The sequence below is a fragment of the Phyllobates terribilis genome, unplaced genomic scaffold, assembly GCF_046119375.1.
Source record: "Phyllobates terribilis strain yellow unplaced genomic scaffold, ASM4611937v1 Scaffold_4__5_contigs__length_816908805, whole genome shotgun sequence".
NCBI lineage: Eukaryota > Metazoa > Chordata > Amphibia > Anura > Dendrobatidae > Phyllobates > Phyllobates terribilis.
The window spans coordinates 475150536-475174893 of record NW_027362764.1 but is presented as its reverse complement, the minus strand read 5'-3'; the positions used below and the strand labels follow the sequence as shown (position 1 = coordinate 475174893).

The following is a 24358-nucleotide window of genomic DNA, read 5'->3' as shown; positions in this document are numbered from 1 at the left end:
ATGATTGAATACTATATAATGAACACCATTTCAATATGTAAAGTGGACCTAATGCACATAGAGCTGTGAATCCATGATGGGGGTTATGGAAAAAGAATATCAATAAAGTGCACATAATGATATACCTTAAATAATAATAAAAAAAAACTAAACAAAAAATATTTTACAAGTGCACAATAGATAATATACTGTAAATAGCAATTCATAATAGAAGTACCACATCAACAATTATCACAAATATACAGATTTTGGGTATTGCCCATAAGGTCATATCAGATAAGACATAGAGTAAATGTAATGAGAAGCTGTACCAACCCAGAGCATGCATGAACACCGCTCGTGCTCCATTGCTTCCTCAAGGGGAGTGAAAAGTATAAATTACGGAAATAAGGCCCAGACTTTTTTTTTTTAAAGTCTCTTTTCTTCTTTGATATGTGTTTTTTGCCCCAAATTCCTCAAAATGGCGCTCACGATTTATGAATTTTACGCTAACCCCAAATTGTTTTTTTTTTCTGTCTAGAACTGGTTTCGTGACTGTTTAAGCGGGAAGCAGGGCTGTGGAGTCAGTAAGCCAAACCTCCGACTCCTCAATTTCCAGGACACTGACTCCACGACTCCCGGCTCCCTCATACATGTCTCATGTTTAAGTGATAAATTTACTGTAGCATAGATTCATCTCAGCTAAAAGTCTAGACCCTTAGATCAGAAATAGGACAGACATTTATAGGACATTTCATAACTTTCCCAAATTCTTATGAAAAAATATTCCCCACAAACTGCATTGAACTACTATACCCAATTTATTATATATTTTAGGAGTTGGAGTTGGTCCATTTTATACTGACTCCAACTCCACCAAAATGGGCTCCAACTCCACAGCCCTGGCCGGAAGTGTCGCAGGTTTTGCAAAATGTCATAAAAAATGTGTCAAAATCACTCCAGGGGGAAAATGGAGTAGAGTTGCACCAATTCTTGTGACTTTTTTTTTTAAAAGGTTGCATTTAGTGAATCAGTCTAAAACATCTGGAAAAGACACATTGATGTAAAAATCAGAAAACTAACTCAACCACAAAAGATAACTTAAAAAAAAGGAGCAAATTGTTTGATGAATTTGTTGCAAATCAAAAAGTCACTAATTCAGAGGTGTTCAAACCAAAAGTGACAGAAATGCAAGCATGAATCGGGACCTTGCTGTTTTAGAAACCTGAAGTGGTTAAGACACTAAAAAAACTGAACATGTGAACATCCTCGTTTTACAATGGAAGTAATTAGGAAGAGACTTTCAAACGTGAAAATCCAGCATACCATTGTTTTTCTTATGAAATTCTCAATAAGTTTGATGTGTTACATGACCCTCTTCCCATTGAAAAAAATAAAGTTGGATCCAAAATGGCCGACTTCAAAATGGCCACCATGGTCACCACCCATCTGGACAAGTTTTCCCCCCTCCTATATACGAATGTGCCACAAACAGGAAGTTGATATCACAAACCATTCCCATTTTATTTAAGTGTATCCATATAAATGGCCCACACTGTATTTTACAGTGCCAGATGTTTGATGTTTACAAAATACTCATTGCACTGACACTTTCTATTATATCCTGTTGTGCACTTTATTTACAATTATCTTTAATCTATTTAATGTATTTATAGATTATTTATTCATTTATTTTTCTTATTTTCTCCCACACGGAATGTCATACACTATCCGGACACTCGCCCCTGTTTTTAGATGTTTTTAATTATTTTTTATCATGTATCTGATCTGTAATTCATTGTTGGCACCTGTTGTTAATAAACATGAACGTATTCACCACATTTGATATTTGGGACTTCATGGTCGGCTTCTCCTTCCCCCCTCTCTTTCTTGGTGTTTCTTCCGATTGTCCCTTCTGCCTATATTGGTCCTTTATTCTGGCTGGTTGAATATTCATGAACTTTGTATTTATATATTTATATTTATTTCCGCCGGAAGTATATTCTGTTTTGGCCTTTTTGTATTATTCTAGCTTGTAAAATAAGCATTGAACATGTCACCAATTTTTTAAGTAAATATATTTCTAAAGTTTCTATTGACTTGAAAGTCTCATCAGATGTCGGTAACAACCTATCTAATCCACACAGTCAAAAAAAAATCAAACCATAAATGTTCATAAATTAAGTTGTGTAATAATGAGAAATTACATAGGTAAAAAGTATTGAACACATGAAGGAAGAGAGGTTCAAAAAGCCTTGGAAAGTAATGACACCAGCTAAAATCTATCACAAATTAGAAAGAAATCCTGCCACTTAGTGAAAAATAACATCAGCTGGTACAACTTGTGGCCTATAAAAAGGTGCCTCATTACCAAGGTGCCACACAAGAAACATCTCATGATGGGTAAAACTAGTGAGTTGTTTCAAGACCTTCACAACCTTATTGTTGCAAAACACACTGATGGCATTGTTTACAGAAGTATTTATAAACTACTGAATGTTCCAGGGCCATAATCTGGAAGTGGAAAGAACATCATTTCACCATAAACCAACCATGACCAGGTGCTCCCCACAAGATTTTTGACAGAGAAGTTAAAAGAATGATCAGAAGAGCTATAGATATCTACAGAAAGATCTGGAATCTGCAGGTACAATTGTTTCAAAGAAAACAATAACTAATGCACTTAACATCCATGAACTGTATGCACGCTCACCATGCAAGACTCCATTGCTAGACAAAAGCATGTTAAGCATGTTTAAAGTTTGCTCAAAAACATTTAGACAAGCCTGTGAAATACTGGGGAATATAGTCTGTTCACATGAGACCAAAATTGAACTCTTTGGATGCCATAATGCACACCATGTTTAGTGGCCAAAAGGCACTGTATATCACCCAAAAACACCTTACCAACAGTGAAGTTTGGAGGTGGGAACATCATGTTGGGCTTCTTTTCAGCATACGGCAGTGGCAGACTTCATATACTTGAAGGAAGGACGAATGGACAGATGTTCCGAGACATTCTTGATAAATATTTTTGGCCATCTATTAGGATGATGAAGATGAAATGAGGGTGGACATTTCAGCAAGACAGCTATCCCAAACACACATCCAAGGAAACTCTTAATTTGCTTCAGAGAAAGAGAAAATAAAGCTGCTATAATGACCCAGCTACTCACCTGATCAGCGTACAATAGAAAATTTATGGAAGGAACTAAAGCTCATAGAAGGAGACCACAAAATCGTCAGAATTTGAAAAGAGTGTTTGGGCCAAAATCACATCTGAGCAATGTATGCGACTAGTTTCTCCATACAGGAGGTGTCTTGAAGCTGTCATCACCAACAAAGGCTTTTTGAAGTGTTAAATACATTTCAGTAAGCGTGTTCAATCCCTTTTCCCTGTGTCATTTCTCATTATTACACATAACTTAATTTATGCACTTCTATGGTTTGATTTATTTGCCTATGTGGATTGGATTGCTTGTTACCGATATTTAGTGACAATTTCATGTCAATAGCACATTTAGGCTATGTGCCCACGATGCAGAAATGCTCCAGATTTTTTCCTGAGCGTTTCTGCATCTCCCTGGCAGAAAAAAAAATTGTACATGCGTTTTTCCTGCCAGGCACAAGCGGATGTGAAGCGTTCTTCACTTGCATGTCCGAATGTGGGTTGTCAAGCGATTTTAGCATCACTTGGAAAGTGCTTTACCGAAAGAATGGTAAAAAATAAATATTATACTTACCTTCTGATGGCCCCGGTGTCTTTATCTGATGCGTCCTGGCTTGTCGGCAGCTCGCGGTACACTAAAGGACCTGCCGATGTCAGCGGTCGCGTGACCCGTCACATGACTAAATGACGTCATGGCAGGTCCTTGAATCCACCGCGAGCTGCCGGCACGCCAGGACGCATTGGATAAAGACACCGGGGGCCATCGGAAGGTAAGTATAATGTATATTTTTTTATGTTATTCTTTTTTTTTTACAGGTACTATGGTACCCGGGTCCGGTGGAGAGTCTCCTCTTCTCCAGACCCGGGTACCATCCGTACATTGAAACGCATGGAATCCGCATGTACAGATCCAGTGATGCGTAATCCATGCGTTCCAATGCAGGTCAATGGCGGCAAAAACGCAGCGCTTCCGCAAAATAATTGCTAGTGCTGCGGATTTTTCCGCAATGATAATCCGCAGCGGAAATTTCCGCAGCATGTGCACAGCACATGCGGATTATCATTGGGGAACATGGCAGACCTTCTACCATGCGTTTTTTAAGCGTTTCTGCAGCGGAATTGCCGCTGTGGAAACGCTTAAAAAACGCATCGTGGGCACACAGCCTTAGAAATATATTTACTTAGAAAATTAGTGATGTGTTCATGTTCAATACTTATTTTACCCGTTGTAGGTGCAAATTTCCCCCTTTTCTATACAAAGAGTGAAATGTGCGGCTCCCCTGCACCTTCTTTACAGTAATATTCACAGTGGTAATACTGCCGCAGATATCTCTCGCCTCCTGTGCAGGTGATCCACAGTAAATACTTTGCATGGGAATGTACCATGAAGATTCCCTAATGGCAGAGAGCTCCAACTAATATATTACAAAAAAATTAGAATTCTGTTTTCAGTAACAGATATAGCTAAAGGTTCACATACAAAAGCGCAGTCACAGTTAAAACCATTCAGATGTAACAACAGAATTTTTTTCCATATAATCTTTTTTTTTTTTTTTTCCTTAGGCATTTTTTTTTCTCTTTTGAAAAATGGATGAACTGAAATACAAGTTTGAGCGTATCACGCCAACAACACTACATATCCACACAGAGATTACAGCGACAAGTTTTTACGCATCTGCTGCAGAAGATTTAGATGCCAGAATAGCCAACCTGGTGGAAGTATTTTTGCTGGAGGTTTATAGGTGCAAACTATGCCAGTTTACCAGCAGCTTGAAAAATAAAATATGCCTTCATGTGTCAGACGTGCATCAGCTGGACCAAACACCTCTGATATCAGAAAGCACTGAACAAGAAGAAAGTGATTCTTATGGTATTGGAGATGAAATGACTCAAGAAAACAAGGAGAACGAGGAAAACTTGGAAAAAATGCCCTTCTTATACAGAATGTTAAATACTCTGAGCCCAGCGTCCTGTGATATGAGTCTTGAGGACCAAAATGTGAGTACAAATATGGTCAGTGCAAGTGAAGTGAATTCATTATTTGAGGGATCGCAGTCAGAGTTTCCCATGGATGAATCTATGCCAAGTGACTCCATTCCACCTTCGAGCTCTGCTAATTCTCCCAAAAGTAAAGATGAAGATGATGCTCAATGCGAGCATCTCTTGTCTCTGGGTCTATACCGTATCTCTAACCTGAGATCCCTCTCTCTATCAACTGAAACAAAAGTTCCTAAAAGCAACTTGGTAAGAGAATCTGTAAGAACAAGGAGCAGTATTAGAAGGCTTGCCAATCTACCCTCCTTGTCGACTGAACAGATCAAAGACAACGATAGCCAGAAAAAAAGTTATCAGTGTGCTTCATGTCAACTTGAATTTGAGAAAAAGGACACCTACAAGGTACATATGCAGTGCCACAATGACAGTGACGGGTTCACCTGCTTCTATTGTGGCCACTTCATGAATGAATGGGACCCAATGGAGAAGCACATAAAAAGCCATCATCTAGTAAGAAAGAGCTACCAATGTCAGGTATGTGAGAAACGGTTCATGACCCAGAGTGCATGGAAAAGCCACATGAGAGGCCATGATCAGAAGAGTGAACTGTTCTTGTGCACAAAATGCCCTTTATCATTTGAAAGTGAAAGTGTTAGAAACCTGCATGTGACCTGTCATAACGAAGATGTCTTCAAGTGTTGTCAATGTGGACTTGTGGGTATGTGCTTCATATTTTTTCCTAGGCAGCTTACGTTAGTTGTTCATTAATAACTTCAGTGTTGACCTACATTCTTTTTTTCAATTCATGCTATGCGTGACCCAAACCTGAATTTTAAAGGGATTTTCTCAACTTGTTTTGAGGAGCGCTCCTGATTGATTTGCTTTTGCAGCATGGGTAGAGCACGGTGGGAAAAGGTTGGCTAGATCCAGTTATCTGGCCAGCTTCATAGCAGCGCGTGCAAGCTCTATAACAAAGAAATTATAAGGACTGCGCTCCTTGCCTAGGAGGCTGAACACCACTCACAGACCTTAGCGATGGCCGGTAACCCAGGCAACAAACCATAAATATAAAATTAAAAATTTCACTCGTTTAAAGAGGACCTTTTGCTAGGGCAAAAGTGGCCAGTTTTTTGCTCTTATTTTAATTATGCTGCTTCCTTGAGTATTCTTTTTTGTTTGTATTTTTAAATACACCACATGGTTTCATAATGTCCTTTTTTATTTAGCGCTAATTCTTTCGGTTTTTACCAAATGTGCAAGGTTCACAGGATAATAATGGTAGATTTTAAAAAGACTGGGCAGTCATTCACTTGTATTGAGCGAGGCTGTGCACGTCTAGTTGGAATGTGGCCAGAAGTGTGCATATCTCGTACTTGCGTATTTGTCGCTGGCACAGGTGAATTCTCACAGCACGTGCTGAGATGTGAGGATTTGCAAATCTGCAGTCACTTAATGACTGCAGACTTTCATTATAAATCTGGACGACCCCTTTATCGGAAGAATACCAACAATTTTGTCCTTGTGTGTAAGGCTAAGTTCACATGTCCAGTAATCATCCTTTAGAACGGATCCAGCAGTAATGTGCATTCACAACTTTTTTGTCCATCTGAAAAAAAATGATTTCATTTAGATCCTTTTTTTTAACATTGAAGTCTGTGAAAAACGGATCCCTTAAATAGCCATCTGTATTTCTATCATTTGAAAAGGATTTGTTTTTTTGCTTACTGGAGGTGGAGAAATAAATATTTAACATATACTACTGGACATGTGAACTTTCAAGTAATCATCTATTGAAACTAATGCAGAAAGCGAAAAACGGATCCTTTTCAAATGGGAGAAATACAGATGTCTATTTAACGGATCTGTTTTTCATAGACTTCATTATTAAAAAAAAAAAAAAAAATGAATCCAGCTGAAATTCGTTTTTTTCAGGTGGACAAAAAAGTTTTCCCTTTTTCTCCCTCATCCACCTGAGTGGGGCATGGCCTGATACTAATTTAAATTTTCGCCCTAATAGATAGTACCGTAATGTGTCCACTGCCCACTTTATGGCCAAGCATTCCTATTCTACAATGGAATAATTCTTTTCACATGCAGATAGCTTCCTACTCAGGTATTTCCTGAGAAAGGACTGCTCCTAAACGGACTTCTAAGGCGTCTTTCTGGAGTACAAATTCCCTCTTGAAGTCTGGGGCAACCAGTACCGGTTGCTTACACAGAGCCTCTTTCAGCTCTTGAAAGACTGTCTCTCCCTCCGCAGTCCATTTGGCCATAACTGATTTTGTCCCTTTAAGGAGGTCCGTCAGGGGTGCGGCCATCATAGCAAAGTTTGGGATGAATCTCCTTTAGTATCCCACGATTCGTAGAAAGGCTCTAACCTGCTTCTTTGAGAGTGGTCTTGGCCAATTTTGGATTGCATCCACTTTACTGATTTGGGGTTTGATCTCGTCTCTATCTACTACATATCCCAGGTATTTAGCCTCTTCTTTCCCCATGGCACATTTTTTTGGATTTATCGAATACCCCACCTTCCTAAGCGCATCAAACACCACCTGGACCTTTTTCCAGATGACTTCCCCAGTCCAGGCTGAAGATTACAATATGGTCCAGGTATGCTGATATGGGGTGCGAGGATCCGGTCCATGGGCCCCTGGAAGGTGTAGTGCATACCAGGATGGGAGATTGGGGTGCCATGCATACCTGGATGGGGATGGGGGCCACATATGACAGGAAGGAGGGGGCCATATATACCAGGATGGGGGATATTAACAGAATTGGGGGACATTACCCCTATATCAGTGTCAGCAGCAGACCCCCTCCCCCATAACAGGGCATCATGACCCCATTTTTTGCTTACATTTTTTGTTCTGTTTTCCTCCTCTAAAACCTAGGTGCGTCTTTATAGTCCGAAAAATGTGGTATATGTCCTGTAGCTGCCTTACTATACTGACAGGCTTGTAGTACAGTAATTCACAGATCCGGTGTTCTCATCCAATAATCTAAAATACACCCCGATGTTCATACAGAACTTTTTGATATACAATTTTCGGTCAGGAAAAAAATGCCATGCAGCCGTAAAATGGGTCAGGTGCCCTTTTTGCTGTTCTAGTGTACGATGCAGGTTTTTTTTTCTGCTTCTTTCATTTAGTGATGAAATTTTGGAGCTTTTTCTCAGGCAGAAATACCTCAAGAATTGATAGGTTGCTTTTTTCTACATTGAATCAAATAGGTCTCATCTAACCCAAATATAATAATTGAGTTAGGGGTTCCCACAGGCACAAAGCAAGCAAGTAACCAAAGGGAAAAAAGGGGGAATGTGCCAGGAACAAAAGTGCAACGATGTTTTTAATAAAAACATAAATTTTATTAGATAAAGTTAAAAGAAAATCATAATATAATACAATTCAAACAAATCCAGGCACAGAAAAGGTCAAACAACAAACCGAAACAATTGGTGGGTGAGCTAGTCAAAGTAAATATAAGTACAATTGTGCATGGACCTAACAAGTGTAGGTTACCATAAAGTGCATGTCAGTTTGCAAGTCTATTAATTCTCAAAAATAGAGCTTCTAAAATAACTTTTATTCAGTAGCAAAACAGAAAAACGTATTTAGGCAGAGCAAACCCCTTTTGCACGAACCTGTTAGTGGTCCATAGTAATTAAAGAAGTCTTAAGTAATATAGGGGATTTCATATAGCATACACACAAACAGTTATCTTCACATGAGTATGATCAGCTCACCCACCAAGGGACCTGACACGTGTTTCACCACAGCTTCGTCAGGGTTTTTTTCTACATTGAAAAAATACGGGGTGTTGGGTTATGTGGCTTTCGGACTAGGAATCTCTTGGAAAAAAAACTACTTGTGAACCAAATAAATAAAAAGTAAAATGCCCATACTGATGATTTTTCACAGAGCAAGACAAACGTAGGTGCCTATGTACATGGACTATTTATTCTGTTTTCCTTATGCCGAGAGGCTGCTTTTATGTTTGTTTTGTGAAGGGTTTATGAAGTTTTAATAAACCATCCTGCACAATTTAATAATTAGCTACTGGTGAATACCTCAAGCGGTGCTGCCGAGTGAGTGGAATCCTTAACCCCTTTACCCCCAAGGGTGGTTTGCACGTTTATGATAGGGCCAATTTTTACAATTCTGACCACTGTCACTTTATGAGGTAATTACTCTGGAACGCTTCAACGGATCCCCCTGATTCTGAGATTATTTTTTTGTGACATATTGTACTTCATGATAGTGGTAACATTTCTTCAATATAACTTGCGTTTATTTGTGAAAAGAACGGAAATTTGGTGAAAATTTCGCAATTTTCAAGCTTTGAATTTCTATGCCCTTAAATCAGAGAGATATGTCACACAAAATAGTTAATAAATAACATTTCCCACATGTCTACTTAACATCAGCACAATTTTGGAACCAACATTTTTTTTTGTTAGGGAGCTATAAGGCTGTGTGCCCACGATGCGTTTTTTTAAGCGTTTCCGCAGCGGCAAAAACGCTGCAGAAACGCTTAAAAAATGCATGGTAGAAGGCCTGCTATGTTCCCCAATGATAATCCACATGTGCTGTGCACATGCTGCGGAAATTTTCGCTGCGGATTATCATTGCGGAAAAAAACGCAGCACTTCCAATTATTTTGCGGAAGTGCTGCATTTTCGCCGCCATTGACTTGCATTAGAACGCGTGTATTCCACTTCACTAGATAAGGACATGCGGAATGCATGCGTTCCAATGTGCGGATGGTACCCAGGTCTAGAGGAGAGGAGACTCTCCTCTGGACCCGGGTACCATAGAAAACTGTGAAAAAAATAATAAAATAAAGATTATATTTACCTTCTGGCGGCCCCCGGTCTCCTTGCCTGTGCTTGCCGGCTGCTAGCGATGGACTGAAGGACCTGGTCATAGTCATGTGACGGGTCACGCGACGCTGACGTCGGCAGGTCCTTCAGTCTACCGCTGCCGGCAGCCGGGACGGAGGGAATTAAGACTGCAGGGCCATCAGAAGGTAAGTATAGATATTATTTTTTATTTTTAACCATTCTTTGGGTCACACTATATAAATCCATGCCGTTTGCATGGATTTATATAGTGTGACCAAGTTGTCAAGCACTTTTCAAGTGATGCTAAAATAGCTTGGAAAGCGCTTGTCAACCCACATGCGTAAATGCATGTGAAGAACGCTTCACATCCGCTTGTCCCTGGCAGGAAAACGCATGTACAATCCGCATGCGTTTTTTTCTGCCAGGGAGATGCAGAAACGCTCAGGAAAAAATCCTGAGCATTTCTGCATCGTGGGCACATAGCCTAAGGGTTAAAAATTGACCAGCGATTTCTCATTTTTACAACAAAATTTCCGAAAATAAAAAAAAGCCGTCTTCTCCTTGGCTGTCTGTGACATGGGGATCTGCCAATAGCCCTTCGTCAGGTCAAGAGTGGTGATGTACCTCGCCCGTCAAAGCCTCTCGATGAGTTTGTCGACGCGGGGCTTCTGCTACGCGTCACACTTGGATAGCTCATTCAGCCGGCGGTAGTCATTACAAAACCTCCATTCTCCATTGGGTTTTGGCACGTGGACGATTGGGCTCGACCACCCACTCTTTGACTCCTCTATCACCCTGAGGTCTAACATCCTCTTCACCTCGCCCGAGATCACCTCCCGGCGTGCTTTCGTAATCCGGTACGGCTTCAGATTCACTCTTACGTGTGGCTCTGTTAGCACGTCATGCTCTACCACCTGAGTATGCCCCTGCAACTATGAGAACAGCTCCCTATTCTGCTGTAATAGTTCTCGACACTGTTCCTTCTGGGCCGGCGATAGAGTCTCTGCAATAGTGACCTCCTCCACCTTGCCTTCGGGTGTGGCTTCCAGGCCAGGAGTTTCCACAGGTTCCCGGTCCCGCCACGGCTTGAGCAAGTTCACATGGTATATTTGGTGCGGTTTTCTTCGGCCAGGCTGGTGGACTTTATAATTAACCTTGCTGACTTTCTCCACCACCTCGTACGGATCTTGCCATTTGGCCAGGAACTTGCTCTCGACAATAGGGATTAGCACCAAAACACGGTCCCCAGGCTGGATCTGTCTTAGTCTCCCCTGGGCTTCCTGCTCCTGGAGGAGTTGTTCCTTCACGATTGGCATCACCTTCGACATTCTCTCATGTAACTGGGTGACATGTTCGATGATACTCCGGTGTGGCGTGACCTTGGCCTCCCAGGTTTCCTTAGCGATGTCTAGGAGACCTCTTGGATGCTGCCCATATAAGAGTTCAAACGGAGAAAAAACAGTGGAGGCTTGAGGAACTTCTCTGACGGAGTAAAGTGGAAATGGGAGCTGGTAGTGCCAGTCTCGCCCATTCTTTTCAACGACCTTCCTGAGCATCGCCTTTAAGGTCTTGTTGAAGCGTTCCACTAGGCTGTCCTTCTACGGATGATAAACCGAGGTCCGAATCTGAAGGACTCTGCAAAGCTCCTTCATCACCTTGCTCATGAAGGGGGTTCTTTGGTCTGTCAGAATCTCTTTTGGCAGACCAGTTCGAGCAAAAATATGGACCAGTTCTCGGGCTATACTTTTACTGGACAAGTTCCTTAGGGGTACCGCTTCGGGGTACCGAGTCGCATAGTCCATGACCACCAGGATATATTGGTGGCCCCGAGCTGATTTAACTAAGGGACCCACGAGGTCCATGGCAATCCTCTTTAAAGGGAACTTCTATCATAGCTAGTGGAACTAAGGGGCTACGAAAGTGGGAAGAGGGAGCGGTTATTAGGCAGGTGCGGCTGGACCTACAATAGTTCTGAATTTCTCAGTAACACCCTGGCCAGTAAAACCTCCTCAGTATCCTCTCCTGAGTTTTCTCGACCCCTAGGTGTCCCCCCAGGAACATGTGAATGGGCTATATCTAGTACCCTCCGTCTGTATGGCCCCGGCACTGTTCCACTATCTCACCACCCCTTAGTTTGGCCACCCTATATAGCAACTCCCCCTGCACTGCAAAGTGGGGGAACCTGGTGTCGGCCCCCGGCACTTGGGCAACCCCATTACATACAGTAACCTGGTCAAACACCCCATTTAAGGTCAGTACTCGAACTTGAGCAGTCCCAAAGTTCTCTCCGGACATATCTAACTCAGGGAGGTCAGCCTCCTCGGTCACCGTCTCACCCTCGTCGCTGGCAAGGACACACAGTGGGAACTCCTACACCTGAGACTTCGTCGGGGGTTCTTCTCCGGGGACCTGGCTTTTGCCCATACTACTTAGTCCAGTTCCCTTCCCCCACAAGTCTCAAAATAAAGAAAAATCACGGCCCAGTATGACGGGATGTATCAGATCCTTAACCACCCTGACCTCGTGGGATTGGGCACCACAATCTGTTCCCACTGTCACTGTGGCCACGGGATAGTCCTTGCCGTCGCCATGGATGCACCGAACGCCCACAGTTTTGGAAGGGATCAACTGGTGGGAAAGGGTAGCTCTGATTAAGGTCACCAGACTCCCAGAGTCTAACAGTCCAAGCACTTTAACTCCATTAATAGATTCGGCACATGCCTGCAGCCCCTCGCCAGGTCGACAGTCCACACTGGAGGCTGGGTAAGCATAATAGGAGATCCGTGTGCCCAGGCTGCAGTCCATGGGCTCAGGGGACATATGACACCTGGTGGCTACTTGTCCAAGGTTGTGACACCGCCAGCAGACTATATCCTTAACCCCAGTCCTTGTGGCACCATCAGTGGGAGTGGGACGCCCCCCAGTGGTGGCTCTAGACCCCTTCCGTGGTGAACCCGCCTCCTTTTGGGTATCCAAGTACAGAGAAGTGACTATATCCAGTTTCCCGAAGGATTTCTCAACCACCTGGTACCTCTCTACCAGGCTGATGAAGTCATCTGCATTCTGGGGATCTCCCTGGGCAACCCAGGTCTGTACTGGTTTGGGAAGGGAATGCACGAATCTGTCAATCACCACCCGCTCAACCATCTGGGCCGGAGTGGAGGACTCTGGTTGCAACCACTTCTGAATGAGATGCAGTAGGTCAAACATGTGGGGGTGGGGGTGGGGTTGTCGCTGGCATACGCCCAGCAATGGAATCGTTGGGCTCTCACCGCCATATTCACTCCCAGGCGTGCTAAGATCTCTGTCTTTTGTTTGGCATATTACTTGGCATCCTGCAGTGCCAAGTCATAATATGCCTTCCGGGGTTCACCAGACAAATATGGCGCCAGAACATCTGCTCACTGTTATGGTGGAAGTCTCTCCCGATCAGCCACCCGCTCAAAGACAGTCAAAAATGCTTCTACACCATCCCCGGGGGTCATTTTCTGCATGGCCTGTCTTACCGCCTTCCTGACGTGGGAACCATCAGTCGGCCCTTGAGGTGGGGCAGTCGCCCTGTCTTGGATGGCGTCCGCCAGAAGTTGTATCTGCTTTTGCGCCTCCTGCTGATGCTACTGCTGTGCCTTTTGCTGCAACTGGATATGCTGAAGCAACAGTTTGGTCGTCTCCTGTTGAGCTTGCTGCTGCTGCAGGATCTGCTGCTGCTGTAGCTCCCGGTGTTGCTGTAATTGTTGCAGGTGCTGCTGATGTTGCTGCTGCTGGCTCTGGACTAAATGCTTAATAAGCTCTTCCCTGTTGCCGGACATCTCTGGCTGGCTGACTGCCTTCACCCAGGACATCCACCGGTCTCTGTGGCAGGTACACGTGTTCCTGGAATCTTGCACGCTCTCTCACACCAACTGTGGCAAGACGACTTGCTCGGCTCTCCGGACGCAGACACAGGACACCTGGTTTGGGTAAACTGTCTGCGGGTTTATTGTGCGGCATGAACTCCAGCAGCGTCCAATAAAAAAATAAACAGTCCCTCTTGGGGTTAACGGGAAAACAAAAGATAAGGTATCACAGAGTCCAATACTGAGTGAGGCTCTGCCGCTCCATGTAGCACAGTGAAGTCTCCAGCAACACCAGTCCTGCATTCACCCAAAGACAGCCTGGAGACTTCACTCTCCAGACCACACACACTCCACAGAAACAAAGCTGACTGAGCATTTAAACCTTGCTCAGCCACACCCTGAGGGGACGTAGGAGGAATGAATTCTCTCCCATCTCTACGTCATTCCCATAAAACCCCTCATTTTAAATAAGTTAACCCTCCAGCATATAACATGCTGGCAGAAAGTTTATTGGTTTCAGTTCACACAGGCTAGCAACCTGTGTGACACATACCTCCCCTCATAGATCCTACCAGTGACTCTGTCACAGTACGTATGAGATTAAGTGCGGTTAACTTATTGTAGATTAGTGGCACTGCTCCAGCGGTAAAATTAAAAAAAAAACACTGAAGTGGTGCTTTAAAGAAGACCTGTCACTTGCCAAACCAATATTTAGATAAATACCTTATAAAAATCCCTGAGCTTCTTTGATTCTGCCGATATTTTTGTTTTGCGCGATCACTCCATTGCATAGATATTCACATGTATTTCTGTTGGTGTGCCATATGTGAAATCTCTGCTTGAGACCAACTGGGCATTTCTTCACTGCCTTCTCTGTGAGTGTGGGCTTTCATCTCTCCCTCCTAGATGCTGCCAATCATAGCTTGTTAGCCTCTGAGACTGATAGATTGCTAGATCAGCTGTTGAGCTGTCATTGGTACCATTTGGGAGGGAGGCTGAAAACGCATTCTCCCAGAGAAAACTCTGAAGAAATGTCCAGTTGGACTGGAAGCAGGGATTTCACATAGTGTGCTCCAGAAGAAACAGATGTGAATATCTCTGCATTTGAGTGAAACAGCACAAACGGAAAAGAGTTGCAGAATCAGGGGAGCTCACGGATTTTTAGAAAGTATTTAACTCAATTTTATTGACCAAGTGACAATCATATATATTGGCAAATACATTTTTAATAAAACAGACATGCCAGTAAAGCCGAATGTTCCTCTTTTAAGGGGACCTGTCAGGTGATTCATGCTCCCTGAAACATGGTCAGCTTAAATCTGAGACTAGCTCCATCCATGGGCAGCATGATGGCTCAGTGGTTAGCACTGTTGCTTTGCAGCGCTGGGGTCCTGGGTTCAAATCCCACCAAGGGCAAAAGTTTGTATGTTCTCCCCGTGTTTGCGTGGATTTCCCCCGGGTTCTCCCGTTTCCTCCCACACTCCAAAAACATACTGATAGGGAATGTATATTGTGAGCCCTATGAGGACAGTGCCGATAATGTCTGTAAATTGACTGAATTGTAAAGTGCTGCAGAATATGTTGGCGCTATATAAATAAAAAGATTATTATTATTTACATTACCAATGTCCTTATTTTACTCTGGACTCTACAATATAATATGACCAGGGAGTGAACTGGTCATAAGGGTAAAGGAGGGGGCTTGGCGGGCAGATTCTCAGCACGGCTTCTCCCTCCTCCTCTCTGCATGACTGACAGGTCTCTCTTTTGTGTATTGAGAGAGACCCGTCCGTCAAGCAGAGCTGGGTGGGGAGAAGTTTGCAGGGACTCATTCCCCTGACTAGTCCACCTAGTCACCTTGTTCTTTACTCTCTGTTCATTGTATGTTTTTTGTTTAACTCTGGAGCATTTAAGAGTAAAACAGATATTATTATAATGATGGAGCCAGTCTCTGACTCCTCAATCACTTGACAGGTTCCCTTTAATCTGTCTAGGAGGATTTGTTTCGTGTTATGGCTGCTTCAGACTTCCATGCAGATCAGTCCAAGCATGGACTAGCCGCAGGTCTCCCAATCCCAGCGCGACACCTTCTTATTTGTCTATGAGGCTGTGACACTTGGCCAGTCCATACATTATGGTCCGTGCTTGGACTGATTTGCACTGACGTATAAAGCAGCCCTTATAGCCTATTTTACTTTATCATCTAAATATTAACAGTTATTTTATCTCTATTTTGTAGAACAAGAATGGAACAAGATATTTGAGCATTTGTGCAAGCATGACAACAATTTAAAGCCATTTATATGTAGCAAATGCAGCATAAGATTTTTCACCAAGTAAGTGATTTATTTTTTTTATTGCATGTTCATATGTACTCCCTGATGTATACTGCCGACAAAAGGCTGCAGCATATGCCACATTATTGGCATACAATAGTACAAGTTGCCACTTCTAAAAAAAAATATATACCACACAATGAAATAAAAAAATAAAAATACTGGTTTATTAAGTATTCCTTTGCCATATGCTGGTTGCATGGGACCTTATGGATATGTTAGCTGAATGTGCTGCAAATTGGACTTATTGATATTGCAAGGTGAGCAATAACAGAGCGTAAGATATTTTTATACCTATAGCATTCATCATACAGGGTTAATGAGCATGTATTCTGCAGAAAGGAAACAATAATAATTATTGGAAACAATAATTATAATCTGCCTCCATGTACTATGGGAGCATAGACATAGATTTGTCTAGAGAGAAAAACGTGTTAAGTACATGCTGATGATGTATTTATAGTATTGCAAAGCAAAATATTCCGCTAAGGAGGCTTTATTTTAATCTATATCATTACTTTATCAGCCATTTGAGCTAAAGTTCAGTTGTACACTTTCCATATTGATTTAATCGCCTCCCACACATCTGCTTATAGTATTGCTTTTGCAGTGTCATGTTAGTCAGCAGAGACATGAGGAATGTTTTTGTGTCTTTTTTATTATTTGTATTTAATTGTTTTTTATTGTTATGAAAAAGTAAATGCAAAACTGGCAAAGGCGGTTATGCTGGACCTAATGGTAACCCAACAGCAACTGTTCCACCAAATTGACATGCTGTATGTTATATGATTTTAAAGGGAATGTTAAAGTATTTCACCCTTCCTTCCACCACATAAAAACTATCTGTACTTGTAACTTTTTCAAAGACAAGTCCAGCAATACTTTTACATGGCTGGCCCGTTACTCCTTTACTGAGAAATCAGCATTTTCACTGATATGCAATTGAGGCTGTAGATCTGATGCCTGTGTCACTCCAGCTCTATTCCTCTTATTGCCGCCTCATCCTGCTTGACTGACAGCGTCTATGCTGGAGTGACAGAGGCTTCAGATCAGATCTGCAGACTCTATTGCATATCAGTTAAAATGTTGATTTCTCAGTAATGGAGGAACGGACTGGCCATGTAGAGGTTTTGCTGGACTTGCCTTTGAAGGAGCTACATGCACATATAAATATGAAAACCAATAAAAAGACGTGCTGGGAAGATAATTATGGAAAATAGTGTAAATCTTTACTAGTGTAATTTCACATATTAAAATAAAAGTCAATAAAAAGGGGGAAGTAAGGTAGGAATAAAATATCCAAAATGGCAATGGCAGATATTCAAATGGTGGGTGAGCAACTGACAAAATGTATAAAATACATAAGGAATATCAAAGCATAGTAAATAGATCACATAAGATGTACCCTAGTAAATACCTGAATATAGAGAAATGGTAATAAGTATCAAAAGTAAGGAAGAAGGGGATGTAAAGCAAGGTACAAATCACAAAATGTAAATTAAAGTATAGATGGAGGAGCCTATACTATTTGAAAACCCCATAAAAATAATAAATATGAAGTGCCAAGATGCAAAAAATGAAAGGGTAAACACGGAAAACAGTGAAAACACTGGCTCTCCCTAAAACAATAGTAGGCGATAGCTGCTGGTAAAGAGACCTGTTCTGTGTGCTGACTGGTCAAAAGAATAAAATGGATATAGGAAAAACTGCCACGCTAAAAATATATATAATGATACTTAAAGAAAATGAGAACAGGAAAGTGTGTGCACAAAATAAAAATTAAGCAATTGTACCACAATGATAACACAATTGTAACTGTATTGGTGATAAAATTAGTAGTGCAATATAGATTGGAAGACAATGATGTAAAGTCCACTTTCAATAGGGGTCGGCACTCCGCAGGAACGCTGTGGTGCACGTGGAGAAGTAACTTCATGTATCAAATAATGAATCCCCACACTCACGTGTTGATTAACCGCTCTTTTAATAGAAGTCCACATTATCAATCGAATTGATAAAAGCCTGAGATAGGCTGAAACGTCTTGTATGTGGACTTCCATTAAAAGAAAGGTTAATCAACACGCGAGTGCCGGGATTCATTATTTGATAAATGATGTAAAGTACATACCCGCACTCAACCTCCGATCCTCACAATATCTCTTCTCATCCTCACAAGATCTCCTTCTCTACTCCCCTCTTATCGCCTCCTCCCACAATCGCATACAAGATTTCTCCTGTGCATCCCCCTTACTCTGTAACTCTCTACCCCAACACATCAGACTCTCGCCGACCGTGGAAACCTTCAAAAGGAGCCTGAAGACCCACCTCTTCCGACAAGCCTACAACCTGCATTAACCATCGCTCCACGACCATCCCTACCCTCACCTACTGTATCCTCACCCATCCCTTGTAGACTGTGAGCCCTCGAGGGCAGGGTCCTCGCTCCTCCTGTACCAGTTGCCGTCATATTTTGTTCAAGATTATTGTAATTGTTTTTGCTATGTATACCCCCTTTTCACATGTAAAGCGCCATGGAATAAATGGTGCTATAATAATAAATAATAATAAGTTTGGCCATGAGTAAATGTAATGTAGTAATTAGCATAACTTTTATTGACTTTCTAAAAAATTACCTTTCTCCTTGCTTTGAAAGTAATAGGTAGGAAAAGTCCATAGACGACTGTCAGGCTGAAAATAAGTTTGTTGAACTGAGTTGTGGGACTGTCCTCCTGTCTCTCGCTCGTGTTGCTGTCCCGATGTGCAGAGCTCTCTGTCCGGTCGCGATGCTGGATCAACCAAACCAAACAAATGCATTGGTTTGTTTGATTGCATAGGCACTCCACCTTCACGTGGATCCAGCATCGCTACCAGCCGGAGCGCTATGCAGATTGGACAGCAACACGAGCGAGAGACAGATGGACGGTCCCACAACTCGGCTCAACTACCGTAACTCATTTTCAGCCTGACAGTCATCTACGGACTAATTTTGTCACTAATAGTGGTACTATTGCCTGATTTTTATTTTATTTTGTGCACACACTTTTCCTGTTGTCATTTTCTATTAGTATCATTATATACATTTTTAGCACTGTAGTTTTTCCTATGTCCAAAAAATGAAAGGGACCAATAGTGGACCAAATACAGAGATGCTCACCCACCCCTTACGAAGCATTCGTGAAACGCACGTCAGGTGTGGTACGTGAGCATCTCTGTATTTGGTCCACTATTGGTCCCTTTCATTTTATGTGAAATTGCATTAATAAAGATTCCTACTATTTTCAATAATTATCTTCCTACTACGTCTTTTTATTGGTCTTTCATATCCATTCAGTGCAAATGGGACTTTTTAGCCTGCCTTGGGTTATAACTTTCCTGCATATATAAATACTTTTGGGGGGTAAAATCCCGGTGATAGATTCTCTACAATGACCGTGTCCTCTATTGGCAAGTAGATGCTAACCCTGAAGAAGGTAAAAATAATGCATCAACCTGTTGACATACTGTGCTGCTGTTAAAGCTGGTCTGCCACCAAAAGTGCACACGTCCAAAAAATATTCAATAGATCTTTTATACTTGATGAGTACTTATAAAGCAATTCTGAGCTGAATTTTTTAAGGATTATAAAGCCATACTACCATAGATTTTCAAAGCAAGCATGCCAGCCTCTTCAAGTCTTGGAAATTTATTTAATAATGTATGCCTTTTTATATTGTGAAATCTAGTGATAAATGTAATTTCAGTTGTCCTTTCACTCCAATTGTGTTTTTTCCTATTCCTTTGCCACTAGTTACTAGAGCACAGATTTTCATGAAATTGGAAATAAATATCTCATTGTTGAATCTGTAAGTTTCATTATTTGAGGCCTAGCCAAAGGCACCTTCTGTTAGGTAAAATGCAAAAATATATGTAAGATCCTCTTTTTATTTTTTTACAGATCACAATTAAAAGCCCACTCCTGTAAGCACAAAAAGCACCAGCTTCTTATTTGTTCATCCTGTGACCTGACTTTCAAAAATATTCACCAACTGACTAGACATCAAAAAGGAACTCACCCCAAACAGAATAACAAAAATCGTTCAAAAATAAAGGGGAAGTTAGAGAACCAAAATAGAGTCCTGGTCTGTGATGGCTCCTTCAATCCGCAAAGTGCTCCAAAGAGAGTATTCAGTTGTGACATTTGTAACAGGTAATCGTTTCTTTATCCACCTTCATCAAGTGGGCATTGTGTGGGGGTTATTTGGGAGCTAATATGACTCCATTCTATTCCTTTATTGGGTTTTGGTGAAGAGTGACTTTTTCTAGGACACATTTTCCCCTATGCACATACGATCATAGCCATTTCCCTGTCAAGATTCCATTGATCTATTGGCTAATACCTGAGCCATATTGCTTAGCTAAGAAATGGTTATTCCTAGTAGTAAAGTAATCACAATTACTATTATTCCATTATAGTGATCTTTAGGTGCTACATTGGTGTCTGCTATAGTGTTACAGCAGTATTAACTGCTATCATCATTTTGTGGTTATATGGGAAATGTGTTCTTACCTTAAAAAATATTCTCGCCTCTTGACAGACTGCCAAGTGACTGACCATATCCTGCATTAAGTGGTAAAAGTACAATAAAATTCTATGTCATGCAGCGCAGTGAATACCAAGCCAGATTAATAACAAATTTGCCTGATACTCCGGCACTGCTGGTCTTGTGAAGTCGATCTTTGGTCTGTGAAAAAGGCACTGCTGCTTAGTTGTCACACTTGCAACCTATTAAATAATGTTTGAATGCTAAAACCTACATTACGTAATGTGGACCTTAGAGCGGGGGTAACTGCATGCCGATGTATGTGAATAGCAATAGATTCACAAGGTACATTATAGCAAAAAAAACACCTAAACCATATTATGGCCCCAAAAAAAGGGGAGTGGATATTTATGTTACTCCAAATAGACAGAAAAGAGTTTTTGGCAAAAAAATTAAACACTTTATTGAACAATCACATAAAATGAACACCCATAATTAAAAAGGACGACAACCAGACAACTATACCTGAGTGACACATGCATGGAATATCATATAAATAGTATAGGTCTCAAAGGACAAAAGTGCAGCAGTGATTCTATGGGAATAAGGATGTATATTGGGTGCGATAAATATCATAAATGTGGATATCACTGTGAATACATTGATTAACACCCAGAACAACCTTACCCATATAGAGCCAGATAGTAGTCACCAGGGCAGGAAAACAGAGCCCTAACGTGCATTTTGCATGGTGTTTTACAGCTTCCTCGTGGGGATATTAAAGGAAAGGACCTTTCATGCTCGTTTTTATCTTTCAGGACCTACGGTGACATGACCGGAATCAACCATTGATATCCCGGTTTGTTGGCGCGTGCGCCAACCGCACCGCCACAGCCATCAAGGTGGACCGCGCATGGCCAGGAAACCAGGACACGTTGCCAAGGCTTTCGGGCATGCGCAGACCCCATACAGATGCCAGGAGCAGTGCTGGGGGCACGGAGCAGCGCGGTTCACACACGCACACCAGGGGATATGAGTCAGGGCACCAAATAAATACATTTGTCATAAGAATTCAAGCAATTTGATTGCCAATGCATTATTGAATATATTACCATCATATACAGTGCAGAGCAATACAAATATTGTTGTCAAGACTCCTTGGTCTGATCCAGTAATGTCCACATATTCCCATCTTGATTAGCGTTATTAGTTATCATTCATGATACAGATAGTTAATACAAGCTATGAGAGGAAAAATAGAATGACTAAAGACAAAATTAGTGGTTAAAAATTAGACAAAAATGAATTAAAAATACCAGAAGAAATGCATGCATTAGAGAAAAGGGGTGAAACTCAGAATCTCATTAAGACCATTCGGGCCATGGTTCCCAGTTCCACAATCCACTTAGTCTCCCTTTGAGCCAAAAGCTTTCTAATATTGCCACCACGTACTCCACCATGAGTAATTTCAATGCCACAAACCATGAAAGTTCTGGGATTACTGTCATGGTATATTTTAAAATGGCGTAGTATTGTTTTTAATAATGTCATGTCGCCCACTGTCCTCCCTGTACCAATGTCTCTCACATGCTCCCTAGTCCTCACTCTCAGTTCCCTAGATGTGAGTCCCACATATATCTTTAATAATCTTTATTTTTTAATAGCTCTAACATATTCCGCAGCGCTTTACATACATAATCATCGCTGTCCCCATTGGGGCTCACAATCTAAATTCCCTATCAGTATGTCTTTGGAGTGTGGGAGGAAACCGGTGAACCTGAAGGAAACCCACGCAAACACGGGGAGAAGATACAAACTCCTTGAAGATATCTTTCCACAACCACAGGTTGCATAATATATCACCTTGGAACTCCCACATGAGATACATTGATCTTATATTGGCGATTTCCAGATGCATTTGAGAATTTGGCGCTGCGAGACATTGGTGCAGGCCAGACAGTGGCCACACGGAGTATATTCACTTATAGGTCCCTTAGATCCAAATGGATTTGATATTGGTGGGACGTGGTGGATTTTGACCAAGGTGTCTTTGAGGCTTTTACAACGCTTCAGTGTCATTAGAGGAGACATTGATAGATGGGAAGTGAGGGACGGTTCGGTTTACAGCACGGACCCAGTGCCTTTGAAGGATAGCTCTCTTAGTTCCCCAATCTTGGTTATAAGTGGAGATGAATCTAAGTTGGCCCGGACCATCTTTCCATTTTATTGTACACTGTAGTTCGCTCTCCTATATGCATCTTTTGTTATATCCCCTCTCCATGAATCTAGTCGTGGGATCCTTAGCCTGATTTTCAAACCTAGTGTCAGATGAGCATATCTGCTTCATCCTGACGAACTGACCAACTGGGACCAGCCCTGAACGTAGAGTGATTGTGTGCTGGATCAGCATGCAATAATGCATTTACAGATGTTGACTTCCTGTAAACATCTGTCTGTACATAATGATGTTCATCTACCTCAATAGTGATATCCAGGAAGTCAATTTTATTATCACTATGTTGAAAGGTCAATTTGATATTAAATGAGTTTTCATTGAGTCGGTCCATGAATTACTCCAGTTCAATGGCAGTGTCCTGCCAGATTATCAAAAGGTCATTGATGTACTTAAGCCACCACTGCACATGGTCGGCGGCTTGTGCCCCCGCATCACCAAACAAAACCCGCTTCCAGTAGCCCAAGAAGAGGTTCGCGTATGAGGGCGCACAGGCAGCACCCATATCAGTGCTGCGTTTCTGCAAACAAAAAATATCTTTAAAAACAAAAAAATTATGTGACGAACTGAGGCAATTCAAGGACCAAGTCTACTATACAGCTGTCCCAGTTGGAATTCTGCAGGAAGAAGCGGATAGCATTAAGACCATGATCATGGTTTATACAGCTATGTAGAGATTCTATGTTTGCAGTAACCAACAACATCCGACTCCACAAAGATCCCGTCGACCCTCCTCAGCACGTCCGTGGTGTCTTTGACAAAAGACAACAATGTTTCTACAAAAGGTTTTAGGTAGTGATCTATGAATTTACAAATAGGTTCACATAAGCCGTCAATGCCCGACTCAATCGGACGGCCCGGAGGGTCGACAGGATCCTTGTGGATCTTAGGGAGGAGGTGAAAGGTTTTGACCTTACGGTATTTTGTCATAAGGCCCTCAAAAGCTTGTTTTGTGATAATACCTGATTCGCAGGCCGCACTTAGTATGGAGTGCAGCTGAGAGGAAAAAGAAGTGAGAAGAGAAAAATGTAGTTTTTCATATGTGCGCTTATCCTTCAATTGTCTGAAATCCTCTTTCTCATATTTAGCAACTAGCCAGATCACGATGTTTCTCGCAGGTCCTGAAAGATAAAAACGAGCATTAAAGGTCCTTCTCTTTAATATCCCCTCCGAGAAAGCTGTAAAACACCACAAAAAACGTGCATTGGGGCTCTGTGTTCCTGTCCTGGTGACTGGTATTTGGCGCTATATGGGTAAGAGTGCAATATTATGGGTATAACTATTTGAGAATTATAATTGAGGTTTGTTTTTGGTGTTAATCAATGTATCCACAGTGATATTCACATTTATGATATTGATCGCACCCAATATACATCCTTATTCCCATAGAATCACTGCTGCACTTTTGTCCTTTAAGACCTATACCATTTACAGTATATGATATTCCATA

The 24358-nt window shown here is 41.7% G+C and overlaps 1 protein-coding gene across 3 annotated transcripts in view; it reads left to right on the top strand.

The window, feature by feature from the left end:
• The window catches only part of LOC141265532 (uncharacterized), a 52094-nt gene that overhangs the window by 1074 nt on the left and 26662 nt on the right, over positions 1-24358 (top strand). For all 3 annotated transcript variants that reach the window (XM_073678707.1, XM_073678708.1, XM_073678709.1), the window contains exons 2-4: positions 4712-5861; positions 16059-16155; positions 20090-20341. In XM_073678707.1, coding sequence (XP_073534808.1) covers positions 4736-5861; positions 16059-16155; positions 20090-20341 — 1475 coding nt within the window. In that variant the 5' untranslated portion in view covers positions 4712-4735. The remainder of the gene's footprint in view (positions 1-4711; positions 5862-16058; positions 16156-20089; positions 20342-24358) is intronic.